This window comes from Oncorhynchus kisutch, unplaced genomic scaffold, assembly GCF_002021735.2.
Source record: "Oncorhynchus kisutch isolate 150728-3 unplaced genomic scaffold, Okis_V2 Okis07a-Okis12b_hom, whole genome shotgun sequence".
NCBI classification, from domain to species: Eukaryota; Metazoa; Chordata; class Actinopteri; order Salmoniformes; family Salmonidae; genus Oncorhynchus; species Oncorhynchus kisutch.
Window position 1 is genome coordinate 15934665 of NW_022261984.1, and position 22500 is coordinate 15957164.

Below are 22500 nucleotides of genomic sequence, written 5' to 3' on the forward strand. Positions count from 1 at the left end.
CACACAGACACACACACACACACACACACACACACACACACACACACACACACACACACACACACACACAGTCTTGTATAACTAACCTTGTGGGGACACACACACAATTGTTTCCCTCTCCCTCTCCTACCCCTCCCTCTCCTCCTTTCTCCCCCCCTTTTCTGCCTTCCCCTCTCCCTCTCCTACCCCTCCCTCTCCTCCTTTCTCCCCCCCTTTTCTGCCTTCCCCTCTCCCTCTCCTACCCCTCCCTCTCCTCCTTTCTCCCCCCTTCTCTGCCTTCCCCCTTCCTCTCTCCTACCCCTCCCTCTTCTCCTTTCTCCCCCCCTTCTCTGCCTTCCCCTTCCCCTCTCCCTCTCCTACCCCTCCCTCTCCTCCTTTCTCCCCCCTCCCAGAGGAGCCCAGAGTGTATCCAGCCAGTGTGTTCCAGACCAGAGGATTCAACACGGACCTCCCTGGTGTCTCTGTTTCACTAAATCACTCCTCAGGTACCTCTCTCTCCCCCCTCCCAGAGGGGCCCAGTGGGTTCCGGACCAGAGGTTTCAACACGGACCTCCCTGATGTCTCTGTTTCACTAAATCACTCCTCAGGTACCTCTCTCTCTCTATCCCCGCTCTCCCTCTCTCTCTCCCTATCTCCCTCTCTCTCTCTTTCCCCCTCTCTCCCTATCCCTCTCTTTCCCCCTCTCTCTCTCCCTATCTCTCTCTCTCTCCCTATCTCTCTCCAACAGCAGAAAACAGAATAGCCTGCATCCCAAATGGCATCCTACCCTATGGTCACTGCACTATATAGGGAATAAAGCCCTATGGTCACAGCACTATATAGGGAATAGAACCCTATGGTCACTGCACTATATAGGGAATAGAGCCCTATGGTCACTGCACTATATAGGGAATAAAGCCCTATGGTCACTGCACTATATAGGGAATAGAGCCTTATGGTCACAGCACTATATAGGGAATAGAGCCCTATGGTCACTGCACTATATAGGGAATAGAGCCCTATGGTCACTGCACTATATAGGGAATAGAACCCTATGGTCACTGCACTATATAGGGAATAGAGCCCTATGGTCACTGCACTATATAGGGAATAGAGCCCTATGGTCACTGCACTATATAGGGAATAGAACCCTATGGTCACTGCACTATATAGGGAATAGAGCCCTATGGTCACTGCACTATATAGGGAATAGAGCCCTATGGTCACTGCACTATATAGGGACTAGAGCCCTATGGTCACTGCACTATATAGGGACTAGAGCCCTATGGTCACTGTACTATATAGGGAATAGAGCCCTATGGTCACTGCACTATATAGGGAACAGAGCCCTATGGTCACTGCACTATATAGGGAATAGAGCCCTATGGTCACTGCACTTTATAGGGAATAGAGCCCTATGGTCACTGCACTATATCGGGAACAGAGCCCTATGGTCACTGCACTATATAGGGAATAGAGCCCTATGGTCACTGCACTATATAGGGAATAGAGCCCTATGGTCACTGCACTATATAGGGAATAGAGCCCTATGGTCACTGCACTATATAGGGAACAGAGCCCTATGGTCACTGCACTATATAGGGAATAGAGCCCTATGGTCACTGCACTATATAGGGACTAGAGCCCTATGGTCACTGCACTATATAGGGACTAGAGCCCTATGGTCACTGCACTATATAGGGAATAGAACCCTATGGTCACTGCACTATATAGGGACTAGAGCCCTATGATCACTGTTCTAAAGTCGGTCACTAAGGGAATAGGGAGCCATTGGGGATGCAGAATAGTAGACGTACCTTCCTGTCTCATAGACTGACGCTGTGATCTCCTTCCATAGAACTGCTGCTCAGGACAACATACTGGACAGGTGTGTGTGCGTGTGCGTGTGGGTGTGTGTACAGTGTTGGGAAGTAATGGACTAGTCATGTTTATACATTTTGCAGCATCTCGGTGGTAGTTGAACTAAATTCACATCTAGGTCGTGTTTTCAGTAGTTAACTACTGTTTTACCATGTAGCGGTGTAGCTAACTACTGAAACTACACACTACTGTTTTACCATGTAGCGGTGTAGCTAACTACTGGAACTACACACTACTGTTTTACCATGTAGCGGTGTAGCTAACTACTGGAACTACACACTACTGTTTTATCATGTAGCGGTGAAGCTAACTACTGAAACTACACACTACTGTTTTATCATGTAGCGGTGAAGCTAACTACTGGAACTACCCACTACTGTTTTACCATGTAGCGGTGTAGCTAACTACTGGAGCTACACACTACTGTTTTACCATGTAGCGGTGAAGCTAACTACTGGAACTACACACTACTGTTTTACCATGTAGCGGTTTAGCTAACTACTGGAACTACACACTACTGTTTTACCATGTAGCGGTTTAGCTAACTACTGGAACTACACACTACTGTTTAATCATGTAGCGGTGAAGCTAACTACTGGAACTACACACTACTGTTTTACCATGTAGCGGTGTAGCTAACTACTGGAACTACACACTACTGTTTTACCATGTAGCGGTGTAGCTAACTACTGGAACTACACACTACTGTTTTACCATGTAGCAGTGAAGCTAACTACTGGAACTACACACTACTGTTTTACCATGTAGCGGTGTAGCTAACTACTGGAACTACACACTACTGTTTTACCATGTAGCGGTGTAGCTAACTACTGGAACTACACACTACTGTTTTACCATGTAGCAGTGAAGCTAACTACTGGAACTACACACTACTGTTTTATCATGTAGCGGTGTAGCTAACTACTGGAACTACACACTACTACACACTACTGTTTTACCATGTAGCGGTGTAGCTAACTACACACTGTGTGTTCCTGTGTGTGTGTTCCTGTGTGTGTGTTCCTATATGTGTGTGTGTGTGTGTGTGTGTGTGTGTGTGTGTGTGTGTGTGTGTGTGTGTGTGTGTGTGTGTGTGTGTGTGTGTGTGTGTGTGTGTTGCAGTAGTAATGTTGTGTTTTCAATGAACAGGCCTGTTGTCACCTATTCATGAAGAGAAGACTGCAGGTAAGGAACACACACACACACATATAGGAACACACACACACACACAGGAACACACACAGGAACACACACACACACACACACACACACACAGGAACACATATAGGAACACACACACACACACAGGAACACACACAGGAACACACACACACACACAGGAACACATATAGGAACACACACACACACACAGGAACACACATACACACACACACACACACACACAGGAACACACACACACAGGAACACACACACTGACCTTGCTACGTGTGTGTGTTCTCAGAGGACGAGCCTCGTCAGGGTTACTACGGTAATGACACAGGTGAGAGTTCTAAAGACAATGTTCATTAATTAATTAATACCTATAATATATATATTAATACCTACAATATATATATTAATACCTATAATATATATATATATATATATTAATACCTACAATATATATATTAATACCTACAATATATATATTAATACCTACAATATATATATTAATACCTACAATATATATATTAATACCTACAATATATATATATATTAATACCTACAATATATATATTAATACCTACAATATATATATATATATTAATACCTACAATATATATATTAATACCTACAATAATATATATATATTAATACCTACAATATATATATATATTAATACCTACAATATATATATTAATACCTACAATATATATATATATTAATACCTACAATATATATATATATTAATACCTACAATATATATATTAATACCTACAATATATATATATATTAATACCTACAATATATATATTAATACCTACAATATATATATTAATACCTACAATATATATATTAATACCTACAATATATATATATATATTAATACCTACAATATATATATTAATAACTATAATAATATATATTAATATCTATAATAATATATATATTAATAACTATAATAATATATATATTAATATCTATAATAATATATATATTAATACCTACAATATATATATATATAAATATATGAATACCTATAATAATATATATATTTATACCAACTAACATCTCTCTGCCACTCACTCTCTCCATCTCTCTTTTCTTTCTTTCTCTGTCTCTCTCTCTGTCTCTCTCTCTCCCCCTCTCTGTCTCTCTCTCTCTGTCTCTCCCTCTGTCTCTCTCTCCCTCTCTGTCTCTCTGTCTCTCTCTCTCTGTCTCTCCCTCTGTCTCTCTCCCCCTCTCTGTCTCTCTGTCTCTCTCTCTCCCTCTAGCGCTCCACCACCGTAGCCACCCTCTCCACTCATCCCTTTCTCCTGAAGAGCTCTAGATGAACAGAGCAGAAGACAGGAACACCAAGACATTACTTCCTTTTAACATCAGTTTTTGTTTTTTAAATGAATGGTGTCCCCGAATGGTGTCCCTGAATAGGGTCCCTGAATGCTGTCTTGATGGGGGGGTTTATTGTCCTCCTCCTGGGTCCTGGAGATCCTCAAAAGACCCCTGAAGGACATCCCCCCCCCCCCCACAAGGACAACGGCTATTTTAGGATTTCTTTATGGAAAAACATTGTGTGTGTGTGTGTGTGTGTGTGTGTGGTGTGTGTGTGTGTGTGTGTGTGTGTGTGTGTGTGGTGTGTGGTGTGTGGTGTGTGTGTGTGTGGTGTGTGGTGTGTGTGTGTGTGTGTGTGTGTGTGTGTGTGTGTGTGTGTGTGTGTGTGTGTGTGTGTGTGTGTGTGTGTGGTGTGTGTGTGTGTGTGTGTGTGTGTGTGTGTGTGTGTGTGTGGTGTGTGTGTGTGTGTGTTTATATAAAGACATGGCTCTGAAACAGTTAAAAGGTTTAAAAAAGGTGTTTTTATTTTTCGTTGTTGTTATTTTGTGATTAAAGGTTCCGTTGTCAGATTCCATCTCCGTTACCATAGCAGCAGATTAATAAATGATCCAACAACGACTTAATAAACCAGTGGACCTAAAAACAATAAACACACAGAAATAGAAATATAGAGCATTATAGTGCTGGTCCTTTTTTGTCTTTGTCCGTTAATGTCAAGGTTTGTTGTTCTGCCATTTAAACAAGGTCAGTTGTTCTGCGATGTAAAGAAACACCCCTTCATTAAGCAGGGAACATCAATACCTGCGGCATGTAGCCTAGCGGTTAGCGCGTTGGGCCCAGGAACCAGCATGTAGCCTAGCGGTTAGCGCATTGGGCCCAGGAACCCAAAGGTCTCTGGTTCGAACACCTGAGCTGACAAAGCAACAAACAACTGGAAAAATATGTCGATGTGTCTTTTTGAGAAAAGCACTGAACCCTAATATGCTTCAGGGACGCCACTGTTAAACAACACACTGCACTGATCTGGTTTTACGTGACACTAAAAACAAACTATTTTTTTGGTTTCGCTTTTTAAAACGATAAGACATAATCTTAGCCAGTTGACATGAATCATGTTTAGATTTACCTCTGAGCAGTAATATATATATAAATATGATTAATATATATGTGTATATATAATAAAATAATCAATTTGGAGATGCTTAATAGACATGAGTACAAGCTCTTCAATCTGAGAAGTTGTTCCCCTTACATGAAACTATACTAAGTTACTGCATTACCTAATAGTTTAAAGATATCCTAGTCAGTCTGTTACTATGGCAACCTAGTAGTTGACTTCCGTATCGCTGTTATTTATATATATATCACATTATCTTCCTGTACATAGTTACATCATTAGGACTGGCTAGTATGCTAACAGCACTTCAGCAGTATGAGGTGTATTTACTGTGGCTACGACAGGGTTAGGGCTGTGGTTCCGTGCGGGTCCTAGAGCTCTGGGTCTGGATGTGTGACATCTGGAGAACCGGGAGGAGGAGCTGGAAGGCGTTCTGGATGTATGTGGTGCTGTTAGAACCCTAAGGAACAACGGAACACTGTTAGAACCCTACAGAACACTGTTTAGAACCCTTCGGAACAACAGAACACTGTTAGAACCCTACAGAACAACAGAACACTGTTAGAACCCTTCAGAACACTGTTAGAACCCTTCGGAATACTGTTAGAACCCTACAGAACACTGTTAGAACCCTTCGGAACACTGTTAGAACCCTACGGAACACTGTTAGAACCCTTCGGAACAGCAGAACACTTAGAAACCTACAGAACAACAGAGCACTGTTAGAACCCTACAGAACACTGTTAGAACCCTTCGGAACACTGTTAGAACCCTACGGAACACTGTTAGAACCCTACGGAACACTGTTAGAACCCATCGGAACAGCAGAACACTGTTAGAAACCTACAAAACAACAGAACACTGTTAGAACCCTACGGAACAACAGTTGTATGTCTTACCTCAAGCAGCACACTGTCTACCAAAGGGTTCAACTCTTCTGCTTTTCTCTGAACCTGGAGAAGGGCAGGAAGGGAGTCAGAGAACCAATGGGGGTGATGATCAGCTGATCACCTGACCTTAATGTCATTCATTTATTGTGTTGGAGATAAAGTCCCAGTACACACACACACACACACACACACACACACAGAGTACATCTTACCCCAACGGTGAGCAGAGTACCAGAGAACTTCCTGGCAAGACAACCCACCTCCCGACACATGGCACACGTCAACCTGCAACAGTCACAGACATTAACGATGCTCAGAATATACATATGAGTGGAAGGTCATATTCACCACACACACAGACCCCCCAGTACATCCTGGTCTCTAGCAGGTTTCTCCTGTCTCTCCCCCCCCTACATCCTGGTCTCTAACAGGTTTCTCCTGGTCCTGTCCCCCCCCTACATCCTGGTCTCTAGCAGGTTTCTCCTAGTCCTGTCCCCCCCCTACATCCTGGTCTCTAGCAGGTTTCTCCTGGTCCTGTCCCCCCCCTACATCCTGGTCTCTAGCAGGTTTCTCCTGGTCCTGTCCCCCCCCTACATCCTGGTCTCTAGCAGGTTTCTCCTGGTCCTGTCCCCCCCCTACATCCTGGTCTCTAGCAGGTTTCTCCTGGTCCTGTCCCCCCCCTACATCCTGGTCTCTAACAGGTTTCTCCTGGTCCTGTCCCCCCCCTACATCCTGGTCTCTAGCAGGTTTCTGCCCCCCCTACATCCTGGTCTCTATAGCAGGTTTCTCCCCCCCCTACATCCTGGTCTCTAACAGGTTTCTCCTGGTCCTGTCCCCCCCCTACATCCTGGTCTCTAGCAGGTTTCTCCCCCCCCCTACAGCCTGGTTTCTAACAGGTTTCCCCCCCCCAACAGACCTGGTGAGTATGTGAGCCTGGTCTCTGGCAGGTTTCTCCAGGTCCTGTCCGTGGAGGATCAACTCTGCCACCTTGTGGAGCTGTTCGATACTGCGGGCTGTCACCTCTGCCAGGGAGCCCACTGAACAGAGGTACACTGCCTAGACACACACACACACACATTATATAGACATTAACACACACTACGTGCTTAAAACGAAAAGTGAGGGAGAGAGAGAGAACATGAGACAGACAGACAGAGGGACAGACAGACGGACAGAGAGACAGACAGCCAGATGGACAGACAGCCAGACAGACAGAGGGACAGACCGCCAGATGGACGGACGGACGGACGGACGGACAGACGGACAGACAGAGACAGACAGAGGGACAGACAGACAGACAGACAGACAGACAGACAGACAGACAGACAGACAGACAGAGGGACAGACAGAGGGACGGACAGAGGGACAGACAGACAGACAGACAGTTCTCTGTCAAACATCAGATCTCACCTCTACAGACCTGGATCGTCTCTCTTCCTCATTCTCCTTTACCTCCTCCCCCTCTTTCTTCTCCTTTAGCTCCTCCCCCTCTTTCTTCTCCTCCAGCTCCTCCCCCTCTTTCTTCTCCTTTAGCTCCTCCTCCTCTTTCTTCTCCTCCAGCTCCTCCCCCTCTTTCTTCTCCTTTAGCTCCTCCCCCTCTTTCTTCTCTTCCTCTCCCTCTCTTATTTCAGGTTCTCCTCTTTGCTCCTCCTCCGTCGCCCCCCCGATGGTTTCTGTGACGACGACAGGTTTCTCCACCTCTCTCACCCAATCATGCGCTCTCATCCTGGCCTGGGGATGAATTGACATGACATCACTAAACTTATTCAGTAGATTCAATTAAAACTGTGTGTCTGTTACCTTGTTGAGTTTGTCTGTGGTGACTGTGACTGTCTGTTACCTTGTTGAGTTTGTCTGTGGTGACTGTCTGTTACCTTGTTGAGTGTGTCTGTGGTGACAGTGACTGTCTGTTACCTTGTTGAGTGTGTCTGTGGTGACAGGGACTGTCTGTAACCTTGTTGAGTTTGTCTGTGGTGATAGGGACTGTCTGTTATCTTGTTGAGTTTGTCTGTGGTGACTCTCTGTTACCTTGTTGAGTTTGTCTATGGTGACTGTCTGTTACCTTGTTGAGTTTGTCTGTGGTGACAGTGACTGTCTGTTACCTTGTTGAGTTTGTCTGTGGTGACTGTGACTGTCTGTTACCTTGTTGAGTTTGTCTGTGGTGACAGGGACTGTCTGTTACCTTGTTGAGTTTGTCTGTGGTGACAAGGACTGTCTGTTTCCTTGTTCAGTTTGTCTGTGGTGACAGGGACTGTCTGTTACCTTGTTCAGTTTGTCTGTGGTGACAGGGACGGTCTGTTACCTTGTTGAGTTTGTCTGTGGTGACAGGGACTGTCTGTTACCTTGTTGAGTTTGTCTGTGGTGACAGGGACTGTCTGTTACCTTGTTGAGTTTGTCTGTGGTGACAGGGACTGTCTGTTTCCTTGTTGAGTTTGTCTGTGGTGACAGGGACTGTCTGTTACCTTGTTGAGTTTGTCTGGGGTGGCAGCGACGTGAAGCTCAAACAGCAACTCAGTCAGAACGCTCACAAACTCCTCCCCATCAGTTGCTGGAAAGAGATTAAATATCAGACCGGAGAGAGACAGATTAAATATCAACCAGAGAGAGACAGATTAAATATCAACCAGAGAGACACAGATTAAATATCAACCAGAGAAAGACAGATTAAACATCAGACCGGAGAGAGACAGATTAAATATCAACCAGAGAGACAGATTAAATATCAACCAGAGAGAGACAGATTAAATATCAACCAGAGAGAGACAGATTAAATTTCAACCAGAGAGAGACAGATTAAACATCAACCAGAGAGAGACAGATTAAATATCAACCAGAGAGACAGATTAAACATCAGACCGGAGAGAGACAGATTAAACATCAGACCGGAGAGAGACAGATTAAACATCAACCAGAGAAAGACAGATTAAACATCAACCAGAGAGACAGATTAAACATCAGACCGGAGAGACAGATTAAACATCAGACCGGAGAGAGACAGATTAAACATCAACCAGAGAGACAGATTAAATATCAACCAGAGAGACAGATTAAATATCAACCAGAGAGACAGATTAAACATCAACCAGAGAGAGACAGATTAAAAATCGTCGAGTAATAACTGGGTTGTTACACAGATATTTGAAGTATAAATTGTGCACTAATATTACATTTTAAAGACTGTTAATAAATGAAGTGCCCTTTTAATATAGACCACATGGACAATTCAATACATCCTGTTTATTTTAATATGAATTAAAGGCTAAAGTGCCAACATTTTTGGCAGATTTCAACCAACTAAATGCCCGTAGAGACTGCAGGGGTTTAGCCGTCTAATTCCACAACTTTGTCGATATCGTGGAAAAATTATTGGTTGTAAACGATTTTCGAACATCTTGGCTGGTTCAGTGAGACAGGGTCTAGGTCTGCTGGTTCAGTGAGACAGGGTCTAGGTCTGCTGGTTCAGTACCACTACGTCTTGGCTGATTCAGTGAGACAGGGTCTAGGTCTGCTGGTTCAGTGAGACAGGGTCTAGGTCTGCTGGTTCAGTACCACTACGTCTTGGCTGGTTCAGTGTGACAGGGTCTAGGTCTGCTGGTTCAGTGAGACAGGGTCTAGGTCTGCTGGTTCAGTGAGACAGGGTCTAGGTCTGCTGGTTCAGTGAGACAGGGTCTAGGTCTGCTGGTTCAGTGAGACAGGGTCTAGGTCTGCTGGTTCAGTACCACTACATCTTGGCTGGTTCAGTGAGACAGGGTCTAGGTCTGCTGATTCAGTACCACTACGTCTTGGCTGGTTCAGTGAGACAGGGTCTAGGTCTGCTGGTTCAGTACCACTATGTCTTGGCTGGTTCAGTGAGTCAGGGTCTAGGTCTGCTGGTTCAGTACCACTACGTCTTGGCTGGTTCAGTGAGACAGGGTCTAGGTCTGCTGGTTCAGTACCACTACTTCTTGGCTGGTTCAGTGAGTCAGGGTCTAGGTCTGCTGGTTCAGTGAGACAGGGTCTAGGTCTGCTGGTTCAGTACCACTACGTCTTGGCTGATTCAGTGAGACAGGGTCTAGGTCTGCTGGTTCAGTGAGACAGGGTCTAGGTCTGCTGGTTCAGTGAGACAGGGTCTAGGTCTGCTGGTTCAGTACCACTACGTCTTGGCTGGTTCAGTGTGACAGGGTCTAGGTCTGCTGGTTCAGTGAGACAGGGTCTAGGTCTGCTGGTTCAGTACCACTACGTCTTGGCTGGTTAGAAACGGTTTAAACTGAGCTGCTGGGACACAACATGCCAACTCTGTTACCGTAGATAGACAGGTTAGAAACGGTTTAAACTGAGCTGCTGGGACACAACATGTCAACTTATCAGTATTTAAGGACCCAGCTGTGTTTATCAGTATTTAAGGACCCAGCTGTGTTTATCAGTGGTTAAGGACCCAGCTGTGTTTATCAGTGGTTAAGGACCCAGCTGTGTTTATCAGTGGTTAAGGACCCAGCTGTGTTTATCAGTATTTAAGGACCCAGCTGTGTTTATCAGTATTTAAGAACCCAGCTGTGTTTATCAGTATTTAAGGACCCAGCTGTGTTTATCAGCGGTTAAGGACCCAGCTGTGTTTATCAGTGGTTAAGGACCCAGCTGTGTTTATCAGTATTTAAGGACCCAGCTGTGTTTATCAGTGGTTAAGGACCCAGCTGTGTTTATCAGTGGTTAAGGACTCAGCTGTGTTTATCAGTGGTTAAGGACCCAGCTGTGTTTATCAGTGGTTAAGGACCCAGCTGTGTTTATCAGTGGTTAAGGACCCAGCTGTGTTTATCAGTATTTAAGGACCCAGCTGTGTTTATCAGTATTTAAGGACCCAGCTGTGTTTCAGTGGTTAAGGACCCAGCTGTGTTTATCAGTATTTAAGGACCCAGCTGTGTTTCAGTATTTAAGGACCCAGCTGTGTTTATCAGTGGTTAAGGACCCCAGCTGTGTTTATCAGTATTTAAGGACCCAGCTGTGTTTATCAGTGGTTAAGGACCCAGCTGTGTTTATCAGTGGTTAAGGACCCAGCTGTGTTTATCAGTATTTAAGGACCCAGCTGTGTTTTTCAGTATTTAAGGACCCAGCTGTGTTTTTCAGTATTTAAGGACCCAGCTGTGTTTATCAGTATTTAAGGACCCAGCTGTGTTTATCAGTATTTAAGGACCCAGCTGTGTTTATCAGTATTTAAGGACCCAGCTGTGTTTATCAGTGGTTAAGGACCCAGCTGTGTTTATCAGTGGTTAAGGACCCAGCTGTGTTTATCAGTATTTAAGGACCCAGCTGTGTTTATCAGTATTTATTTAGGACCCAGCTGTGTTTATCAGTATTTAAGGACCCAGCTGTGTTTATCAGTATTTAAGGACCCAGCTGTGTTTATCAGTATTTAAGGACCCAGCTGTGTTTATCAGTATTTAAGGACCCAGCTGTGTTTATCAGTATTTAAGGACCCAGCTGTGTTTATCAGTATTTAAGGACCCAGCTGTGTTTATCAGTGGTTAAGGACCCAGCTGTGTTTATCAGTATTTAAGGACCCAGCTGTGTTTATCAGTATTTAAGGACCCAGCTGTGTTTATCAGTATTTAAGGACCCAGCTGTGTTTATCAGTATTTAAGGACCCAGCTGTGTTTATCAGTGGTTAAGGACCCAGCTGTGTTTATCAGTGTTAAGGACCCAGCTGTGTTTATCAGTGGTTAAGGACCCAGCTGTGTTTATCAGTGTTAAGGACCCAGCTGTGTTTATCAGTGGTTAAGGAACACTATTCGGTCTTTGTAACTCACACAGAGGAGTAGAACACTGGGGACTTAGATCACCCCTATCCACTGTCTCCTCTCCCTCCTCCTTCTCCTCTCCCTCCTCCTCCTTCTCCTCTCCCGTGTGGCTGACAAAGATGTCCTTGATGGCGATCAGTTCTTTCTTTATCTCCTCCTGATCCTCCTCTTCCAGGGAGGAGAGGAACGACTGAACCTGAGAGGAGGGGGAGGAGTGTGAAGAGGAGACAGAGGAGTTGGGTTACTTGTATCCGTGTGTATATCTGTGTTTGTACTCGTGTGTGTGTGTGTGTGTGTGTTTTACCTTAGCCTCACTCTCATTGGCCAGTATCTCCAGAGCCTCTAGGTGTGATAGGCCCTGGTAGTCATCAAACAGGATTCCGTAGTGAGCTGTGGGCTCACTGATTGGCTGGCAGCTGAGACGAGCCCTCTCCTTCTCCTTGGCATCCTTCAGCATCTGACCAATCCCAACACAGATATACAACACCTCAGCCAATCACAACACAGAGATACAACGCCTCAACCAATCACAACACAGAGATACAACGCCTCAACAAACCAGAACACAGATACAGAACAACACAGCCAATCATAACACAGAGATACAATGACTCAACAAACCAGAACACAGATACAGAACAACACAGCCAATCATAACACAGAGATACAATGACTCAACCAACCAGAACACAGATACAGAACACAGCCAATCATAACATAGAGATACAACGCCTAAACCAACCAGAACACAGATACAGAACACAGCCAATCAACAGAGAGATACAACGCCTAAACCAACCAGAACACAGACACAGAACAACACAGCCAATCAACAGAGAGATAATGTGGTCATTTTCATCACTATCAAAACTGAAACATTATTTTCACCATTGCCCACAGAGCATGTTTATCTGTGTGTGTGTGTGTGTGTGTGTATCTGTGTGTGTGTATGTGTATCTGTGTGTGTGTACCTACCTGGCTGAGTGAGACAGTCCTCTGCATTAGTATCTTGGTCTTCCTGAAACCAGGGTCAGTCTCTGCCAGGACCGTCATGGTTCTCTTACCGATGAACTCTAAGGCATCGAGACCTCCACTGATCACTGATTTACCCTGGTGGGGAGGGACGGGGTCACGACAATGTTATCTGTTATCAATTACACTGATCACGTGTGTGTGTGTGTGTGTGTGTGTGTGTGTGTGTGTGTGTGTGTGTGTGTGTGTGTGTGTGTGTGTGTGTGTGTGTGTGTGTGTGTGTGTGTGTGTGTGTGTGTACTCACAGCGTGTGTGTGTGTGTGTACTCACAGCGTGTGTGTGTGTGTGTGTGTGTGTGTGTGTGTGTGTGTGTGTGTGTGTGTGTGTGTGTGTGTGTGTGTGTGTGTGTGTACTCACAGCGTGTGTGATGGTAGACAGTACTCCTCTGCTTGGTGGTGGAGTGGAGACAAGGGCTGACTGAGGACAGCTATCCTCCTCTTCCTCCTCTCCTCCCTCCTTCCTCTCCTCCTCTCCCTCCTCTCGCGCCTCCTCTCCTACTGAGTTCCTGTGAAGACGCAGAGCTCCGGCCTTCTCCTTTACTGAAGTTAGACTGTTACCTAGAGAGAGATGGGAGAGAGAGAGAGAGAGAGAGAGACAGACAGAGAGAAGCAGAGAAAGATGGGGGAGAGATAGAGAGAGAGAGAGGCCGAGAGAGAAATGGGGGAGAGAGAGACAGACAGAGAGAGGGACAGAAAGAGGCAGAGAGAGAGACAGAGACAGATAAGTATTGCTGTGTTCACAGGGGAACAATGGTTGTAAAGAGTGACATCACTAAACACATTTGGAACACAACCCCTATTAACTAATAAAAGGTTGGTTCAGACATCAACCCGTATTAACTAATAAAAGGTTGGTTCATCAGACATCAAGCCCTATTAACTAATAAAAGGTTGGTTCAGACATCAACCCCTATTAACTAATAAAAGGTTGGTTCAGACATCAACCCCTATTAACTAATAAAAGGTTGCTTCATTAGACATCAACCCCTATTAACTAATAAAAGGTTGGTTCAGATATCAACCCCTATTAACTAATAAAAGGTTGGTTCATTACACATCAACCCCTATTAACTAATAAAAGGTTGGTTCATTAGACATCAACCACTATTAACTAATAAAAGGTTGGTTCAGACATCAACCCCTATTAACTAATAAAAGGTTGGTTCATTAGACATCAACCCCTATTAACGAATAAAAGGTTGGTTCATTAGACATCAACCCCTATTAACTAATAAAAGGTTGGTTCATTAGACATCAACCCCTATTAACTAATAAAAGGTTGGTTCATTAGATATCAACCCCTATTAACTAATAAAGGTTGGTTCAGACATCAACCCGTATTAACTAATAAAAGGTTGGTTCATCAGACATCAACCCCTATTAACTAATAAAAGGTTGGTTCAGACATCAACCCCTATTAACTAATAAAAGGTTGCTTCATTAGACATCAACCCCTATTAACTAATAAAAGGTTGGTTCAGACATCAACCCCTATTAACTAATAAAAGGTTGGTTCAAACATCAACCCCTATTAACTAATAAAAGGTTGCTTCATTAGACATCAACCCCTATTAACTAATAAAAGGTTGGTTCAGATATCAACCCCTATTAACTAATAAAAGGTTGGTTCATTACACATCAACCCCTATTAACTAATAAAAGGTTGGTTCATTAGACATCAACCACTATTAACTAATAAAAGGTTGGTTCAGACATCAACCCCTATTAACTAATAAAAGGTTGGTTCATTAGACATCAACCCCTATTAACTAATAAAAGGTTGGTTCATTAGACATCAACCCCTATTAACTAATAAAGGGTTGGTTCATTAGACATCAACCCCTATTAACTAATAAAAGGTTGGTTCATTAGATATCAACCCCTATTAACTAATAAAAGGTTGGTTCAGACATCAACCCCTATTAACTAATAAAAGGTTGGTTCAGACATCAACCCCTATTAACTAATAAAAGGTTGGTTCATCAGACATCAACCCCTATTAACTAATAAAAGGTTGGTTCATTAGACATCAACCCCTATTAACTAATAAAAGGTTGGTTCATTAGATATCAACCCCTATTAACTAATAAAAGGTTGGTTCAGACATCAACCCCTATTAACTAATAAAAGGTTGGTTCATCAGACATCAACCCCTATTAACTAATAAAAGGTTGGTTCATCAGACATCAACCCCTATTAACTAATAAAAGGTTGGTTCAGACATCAACCCCTATTAACTAATAAAAGGTTGGTTCATCAGACATCAACCCCTATTAACTAATAAAAGGTTGGTTCATTAGATATCAACCCCTATTAACTAATAAAAGGTTGGTTTAGACATCAACCACTATTAACTAATAAAAGGTTGGTTCAGACATCAACCCCTATTAACTAATAAAAGGTTGGTTTAGACATCAACCACTATTAACTAATAAAAGGTTGGTTCATCAGACATCAACCCCTATTAACTAATAAAAGGTTGGTTCATCAGACATCAACCCCTATTAACTAATAAAAGGTTGGTTCAGACATCAACCACTATTAACTAATAAAAGGTTGGTTCAGACATCAACCCCTATTAACTAATAAAAGGTTGGTTTAGACATCAACCACTTAACTAATAAAAGGTTGGTTCATTAGACATCAACCCCTATTAACTAATAAAAGGTTGGTTTAGACATCAACCACTATTAACTAATAAAGGTTGGTTCAGACATCATTGTGGGGCGTGTGTGTGCGTGTGTGTGTGTGTGTGCGTGTGCGTGTGTGCGGAGACTTACCCACAGTAGACGTGGCACTGGTCAGTAGAGACTTCCCCCAGGAGCCCCATCCACCCCAACCTTTCCCCTTGACCTGAAGAGAGTCCTATACACACACACACACACACACACACACACACAATAACACCTGCATTGCTTGCTGTTTGGGGTTTTAGGCTGGGTTTCTGTACAGCACTTTGTGACATCAGCTGATGTACGAAGGGCTATATAAATACATTTGATTTGATTTGATCACCACAACGACAACATGACATCACTATGACGACAGCCAATCAGCCAATCATACCTCTTCCTCCCCCTCGGCAGCAGCGGTCTCCGCCTCCAGGCTCACCAATTGGCCACATTCAGTCACCTGATCCTCCACGCCGCCGCCCCCTGATTGGTCAATAGGAGCCTCATCTCTGTCGTCCCTGGTCACGTCCTCTCCTGCCACCTGGTTGGCTGGCTCAGAGTCCTCGGAACCCTCCGTGGCCAACGAGGGCTGGGGGACGGGTGTGGGAGGCGGGAGAGCTGTGTGTGTGTCTTCTCCTGGGGGGTTGGCGTCGGTGTGGGGGGGGTCAGAGAGAGGAGCGGGGGGGAATATGGGAGGGTTGGAGTCAGACATGTTCATCTGGAGAGAGAGAAGGGGGGGAGGAGAGAGAAAGAGAGAGAGAGAGAGAGAGAGAGAGAGAGAGAAGGGGGAGGAGAGAGAGAGAAGGGGGAGGAGAGAGAGAGAGAGAGAGAGAGAATGGGGAGGAGAGAGAGAGAAGGGGGAGGAGAGAGAGAGAAGGGGGAGGAGAGAGAGAGAAGGGGAGGAGAGAGAGAGAGAGAGAGAGAGAGAGAGAGAAGGGGGAGGAGAGAGAGAGAGAGAGAGAGAAGGGGGAGGAGAGAGAGAGAGAGAGAGAGAGAGCGAGAGAGAAGGGGGAGGAGAGAGAGAGAGAAGGGGGAGGAGAGAAAGAGAGAAGGGGGAGGAGAGAAGGGGGAGAGAGAGAGAGAGAGAGAGAGAGAGAGAAGGGGGAGGAGAGAGAGAGAGAGAGAAGGGGGAGGAGAGAGAGAGAGAGAGAGAAGGGGGAGGAGAGAGAGAGAGAAGGGGGAGGAGAGAGAGAGAGAGAGAAGGGGGAGGAGAGAGAGAGAGAGAGAAGGGGGAGGAGAGAGAGAGAGAGAGAAGGGGGAGGAGAGAGAGAGAGAGAGAGAGAAGGGGGAGGAGAGAGAGAGAGAGAGAGAGAAGGGGGAGGTGAGAAAGAGAGAAGGGGGAGGAGAGAGAGAGAAAGAGAGAAGGGGGAGGAGAGAAGGGGGGGGGGAGAGAGAGAGAGAAAGAGAGAGAGAGAGAGAGAGAGAGAGAGGGGGGGGGAGGTTTATTTTTTAATAGTGACTGATTTAGCCCAGTAAAACCTGTGGTGTTTTCACTAGGAACCAAACGGGGTGGGACCTACCTGAAGTTGTCCAATAGAAACTAATTTTTTTATTTATTTATTTTACCTTTATTTAACCAGGTAGGCAAGTTGAGAACAAGTTCTCATTTACAATTGCGACCTAATTTTCCTTACAAAAACCTAACTGTTTGGTCTAAATGACCACACCCCCAGTATTGCTGAACATTGATGTTTAACAATCAACTAAATGAGCCAGTGAAGATGAGAGAAGCAGAAACACAAGCTGTACTGTCTTCCCCGGTGCGTTCAACAGGATGCAACGTTTTGTTACGTTCAAGATAGAAATATACTATGTAGAACAAACATGACTCTCTTGCCATTGTAGAATCACGTCGGCTCTATTCATTAGAATTGCCATCTGCAATGTTCCCGAAACGTTTTCCAAATGAACATGGCTACGCGGTTCACGCGACAGTCAGTTGTATTACAATGGTGTATTACCGCCATCTAGCGGTCACGTCATATCAACGCGTCGACCACAGCACTGTTTTCCTTTGGCTTTGACACAGCCAGAAGATTGACAACAATTCTTTCAGTCTCAAAATATGAATCAATAAATATCATTTGAAATAAAAGTTAAGACACACGTATATCATGTATACTGCGATATGTTGTGACATATAACACATAAATAACACAAATGATTCACTAGGTTTCACTTTTACAAACACAGATTCTGCAACTATGTCAGTAGTAGGTTACTGTCACTAAGAGGGAAATGGAAAACCCTAATTCAATAACCACGCGGTTTGGTTTGGTATGTATGTATGTATGGTAAATGACTGTGCATCTCACCGGTTAGTCTCGCTGCTGACAACTCTCTCCGCTAGACGCGCTCCTTCCGCCCCGCCACGTAGACAGGGATCCGCGTGTTGTCCGTCGGTGCTATGGGAGGTGACGTCACCCCCGGGAGCGCGTCAGAGAGGGAAGAGTTCGGGAGCGAGAGGTCCAACTCGGCGGAAAACGTGTCTCCCTCCAGCAGGTGGCGTTTTTTCTCGTTGTTTCACCCATCAAGCAAGTCGTTTTTTTTTTTGTGTGGACGTCAATAAGAGTGTCGAATTTAATCAACAACGACAAAACAAAATGAATGGTTTATTTGCTACGTGAGGTTTATTTTATATAATGTAAGTTTGCTTTAAGTTGTTACGGTGGTATAAGTAGGACACGTTTACATCCCGGTAACTTTGAGAATAAACACTTTTATATTAGCGGAGCATATTCACGGTATTCACGGTATGAGGCTAGGGCGTCTCTCAATTCAAAATCATTTCAATTTAAGGGCGTTATTGTCATGGGAAACACATGTTAAACATTGTCAAAGCAAGTGAAGTAGATAATAAACAGAAGTGATATAAGCAATAAAAATGAACAATAAACATAACATTCCCAAAATAATAAGACCACGCCGATAACTAAGTTCCCAGATATTTTGAACGCACTTAAAAGAGATCATATAAAAGAGCTTGATTTCTCCAACACGTCATGCGCGGCTCGTTGGTCTAGGGGTATGATTCTCGCTTAGGGTGCGAGAGGTCCCGGGTTCAAATCCCGGACGAGCCCTCTTTTTCGAAAATGCCTATTTTTTTGTGTTAGTTATTGTCACAGTGTCAAGAGATGTCGTGAAAAATGTATGTTGTCAAAATGATATAACATCTAATGTCACTACATAACACCAGCACACTCCCTTACGTCTCTTAACACAATGCAGTTCGAAAATATATAAACTATTTACCAAATAAACTAAAGTAAAAAATATATAAAATAACGAGGGGTACATGGCCGCATTATTGTTATTTTATTGTGTTTCTTTTTATCATTATTTACTTTAGTTTATTTGGTAAATAACTCTTCTTGAGTTAAGTGTAAAGTTCCACACTTGTTGTATTCGGCGCATGTGACTAATAAAGTTTGATGTGATTTGAAAACGTATCACGTTCCACTGCTTACATTATCTACATAATATATATATTTTTTAAACGCGTCTTATCTCTTAATGTCTAAAATGCAGAAAAAAAAGGGGGGGAAACACACACCGATATGAAACGTGTATCAATATATAGGTTTATTGCGATATTCAGATATTTGTTTTGTAAAACACATGACGCAACATTTGCTGTACAGAATAATGAGTTCACAGTTTGATATAGAATGGTCAGAAGGCCGCACACTCCCATTTGAATTGACAACCCCACATAAAATACAAGATAGAGTTGAATACAGATTCACAACCTTATATATATATTTTTATTTATCATCATGCTTTATAAAATACCTATAATTGCCCATTTCAGTCTAATAATCATTTATAAAAAATATATTACAACAATTCATCATCATATTACATCTGCATAGTTAAAAAACCAAACGCAAACCAGAACGTGTGTGTATAGATTACATTCATTCCAAAACAGTGATATTGGGTCAGTCTGATGTTTCCCCTCTCCTCAGGGTTAAAGGTTAAGGACTGTGGGATGGTAAAACTGACCCCAGATCTGTGACTGTTTCCCCTCTCCTCAGGGTTAAAGGTTAAGGACTGTGGGATGGTAAAACTGACCCCAGATCTGTGACTGTTTCCCCTCTCCTCAGGGTTAAAGGTTAAGGACTGTGGGATGGTAAAACTGACCCCAGATCTGTGACTGTTTCCCCTCTCCTCAGGGTTAAAGGTTAAGGACTGTGGGATGGTAAAACTGACCCCAGATCTGTGACTGTTTCCCCTCTCCTCAGGGTTAAAGGTTAAGGACTGTGGGATGGTAAAACTGACCCCAGATCTGTGACTGTTTCCCCTCTCCTCAGGGTTAAAGGTTAAGGACTGTGGGATGGTAAAACTGACCCCAGATCTGTGACTGTTTGCCCTCTCCTCAGGGTTAAAGGTTAAGGACTGTGGGATGGTAAAACTGACCCCAGATCTGTGACTGTTTCCCCTCTCCTCAGGGTTAAAGGTTAAGGACTGTGGGATGGTAAAACTGACCCCAGATCTGTGACTGTTTCCCCTCTCCTCAGGGTTAAAGGTTAAGGACTGTGGGATGGTAAAACTGACCCCAGATCTGTGACTGTTTCCCCTCTCCTCAGGGTTAAAGGTTAAGGACTGTGGGATGGTAAAACTGACCCCAGATCTGTGACTGTTTCCCCTCTCCTCAGGGTTAAAGGTTAAGGACTGTGGGATGGTAAAACTGACCCCAGATCTGTGACTGTTTCCCCTCTCCTCAGGGTTAAAGGTTAAGGACTGTGGGATGGTAAAACTGACCCCAGATCTGTGACTGAGTTTAATAATGTTTCAATCAATACATTAACGCATCATTCAACCAACTAATGATTGATTGAATAATGAATGGATTTGAATGAGAATGTGCTGATTGTCTGGTTCTGTGAATGGTTTTAAAGTGCTCTCTAGTTTTCTTTACTCTGCAGGCTCACTAGTCTCCTCTAGTCCCCTCTGGTCTCCTCTAGTCCCCTCTAGTCTCCTCTGGTCCCCTCTAGTCCCCTCTAGTCCCCTCTAGTCTCCTCTAGTCCCCTCTAGTCTCCTCTAGTCTCATCTGGTCCCCTCTGGTCTCCCCTAGTCTCCCCTAGTCTCCCCTAGTCTCCTCTGGCCTCCCCTAGTCTCCCCTAGTCTCCCCTAGTCTCCCCTAGTCCCCTCTAGTCTCCTCTAGCCCCCTCTAGCCTCCTCTAGTCTCACTATATAGACTATGTACAATACAGTCTGGCCACCAGAAGGTAACTTTCATAAGCAGTCCCCTCTAGTCCCCTCTAGCCTCCTCTAGTCTCCTCTAGTCTCCTCTAGTCTCCTCTAGCCCCCTCTAGCCCCCTCTAGTCCCCTCTAGTCCCCTCTAGCCTCCTCTAGCCCCCTCTAGTCCCCTCTAGTCCCCTCTAGCCTCCTCTAGTCTCCTCTAGTCTCCTCTAGCCCCCTCTAGCCCCCTCTAGCCCCCTCTAGTCCCCTCTAGTCCCTCTAGCCTCCTCTAGCCCCCTCTAGTCCCCTCTAGTCCCCTCTAGTCTCACTATATAGACTATGTACAATACAGTCTGGCCACCAGAAGGTAACTTTCATAAGCAGTCCCCTCTAGTCCCCTCTAGCCTCCTCTAGTCTCCTCTAGTCCCCTCTAGCCCCCTCTAGCCCCCTCTAGTCCCCTCTAGTCCCCTCTGGTCTCCTCTGGTCTCCTCTGGTCCCACTATATAGACTATGTACACTACAGTCTGGCCACCAGAAGGTAACTTTCATAAGCAGTAAGTGTATATGGCTGCATTTACACAGGCAGCCCAATTCTGATCTTTCGCCCAATTATTGGCCAAAGAGCAGATCTGATTGGCCAAAGAGCAGATCTGATTGGTCAAAGAGCAGATCTGATTGGCCAAAGAGCAGATCTGATTGGTCAAAGAGCAGATCTGATTGGTCAAAGAGCAGATCTGATTGGTCAAAAGACGAATTAGTGGGGGGGGGGGGGAGATCAGAATTGGACTGCCTGTGTAAACGGAGGACAGACGATCTACCAACAACACATCCCTGTTTGACACCTGGGCTTTACCCTCTGAATATTAAAACCACGTCATACAATAACAAAACTATCAGACAATCACATCATTACAATACTAAATATAAAATCACTGTCGTTGACACACACACTCACTCACCAGTCACTGCTGATAGCTAGTGTTAGATGGAGAGAGTCAGTGAGATGTCATCACACAGACAGGACGTGAGGGGGGGGGCATCAAACCTGCCAAGATGGCCACCCATTGGGGTTTGAGTCTTGTTGTTGAGTTTTGTAAAACAGGAAGTCACCCTGCTCCTGCCGTATATGGAAGTATTTTACTTACAGAACAACAACAACAACAACAACAATTATAATAAGAAGAATAAAAAATTATAAAACAGAATAATGATCATGATAATGCCCCAGGATAATAAAAAGAGTTTGTTTCACATTTCTAGAATCAAAGACAACAAGCCTTTGCCTTGTAATGGTTAGGAACCCCCACAGCCCTTCCAGAGCCTGCTGTTGACCTGTGGTTAGGAACCCCCACAGCCCCCCCAGAGCCTGCTGTTGACCTGTGGTTAGGAACCCCCACAGCCCCTCCAGAGCCTGCTGTTGACCTGTGGTTAGGAACCCCCACAGCCCTTCCACCCCCTCTACCAGAGCCTGCTGTTGACCTG

The 22500-nt window shown here is 44.3% G+C and overlaps 2 protein-coding genes and 1 non-coding gene across 11 annotated transcripts in view; 2 read left to right on the top strand and 1 right to left on the bottom strand.

Moving 5' to 3' along the window:
* Positions 1–5307, top strand: part of si:dkey-192k22.2 (uncharacterized) — a 14233-nt gene extending 8926 nt beyond the window's left edge. The window contains exons 5-9 of one of the 9 annotated variants that reach the window (XM_031814966.1): positions 393–587; positions 1838–1867; positions 3010–3045; positions 3323–3361; positions 4296–5307. In XM_031814966.1, coding sequence (XP_031670826.1) covers positions 393–587; positions 1838–1867; positions 3010–3045; positions 3323–3361; positions 4296–4351 — 356 coding nt within the window. In that variant the 3' untranslated portion in view covers positions 4352–5307. The remainder of the gene's footprint in view (positions 1–392; positions 588–1837; positions 1868–3009; positions 3046–3322; positions 3362–4295) is intronic. The other 8 variants (XM_031814968.1, XM_031814973.1, XM_031814975.1 and 5 more) reach the window with 8 other exon arrangements.
* Positions 4891–18271, bottom strand: fam114a1 (family with sequence similarity 114 member A1). The gene is made up of 13 exons (XM_031814965.1): positions 18150–18271; positions 16229–16552; positions 15943–16027; positions 13521–13720; positions 13107–13241; positions 12436–12588; positions 12141–12327; positions 8823–8908; positions 7771–8091; positions 7277–7416; positions 6573–6645; positions 6370–6423; positions 4891–5930 (listed from the first exon to the last, which is right to left on the bottom strand). The coding sequence occupies exons 2-13, from the start codon at positions 16550–16552 to the stop codon at positions 5817–5819; spliced, it is 1872 nt and encodes a 623-aa protein (XP_031670825.1). The 5' UTR covers positions 18150–18271; the 3' UTR covers positions 4891–5816.
* A 571-nt stretch (positions 18272–18842) lies between these two features.
* On the top strand, positions 18843–18914 carry trnap-agg (transfer RNA proline (anticodon AGG)). Its single transcript has one exon. It is a non-coding gene; the product is annotated as a tRNA-Pro (tRNA).
* Positions 18915–22500: the final 3586 nt, after the last annotated feature.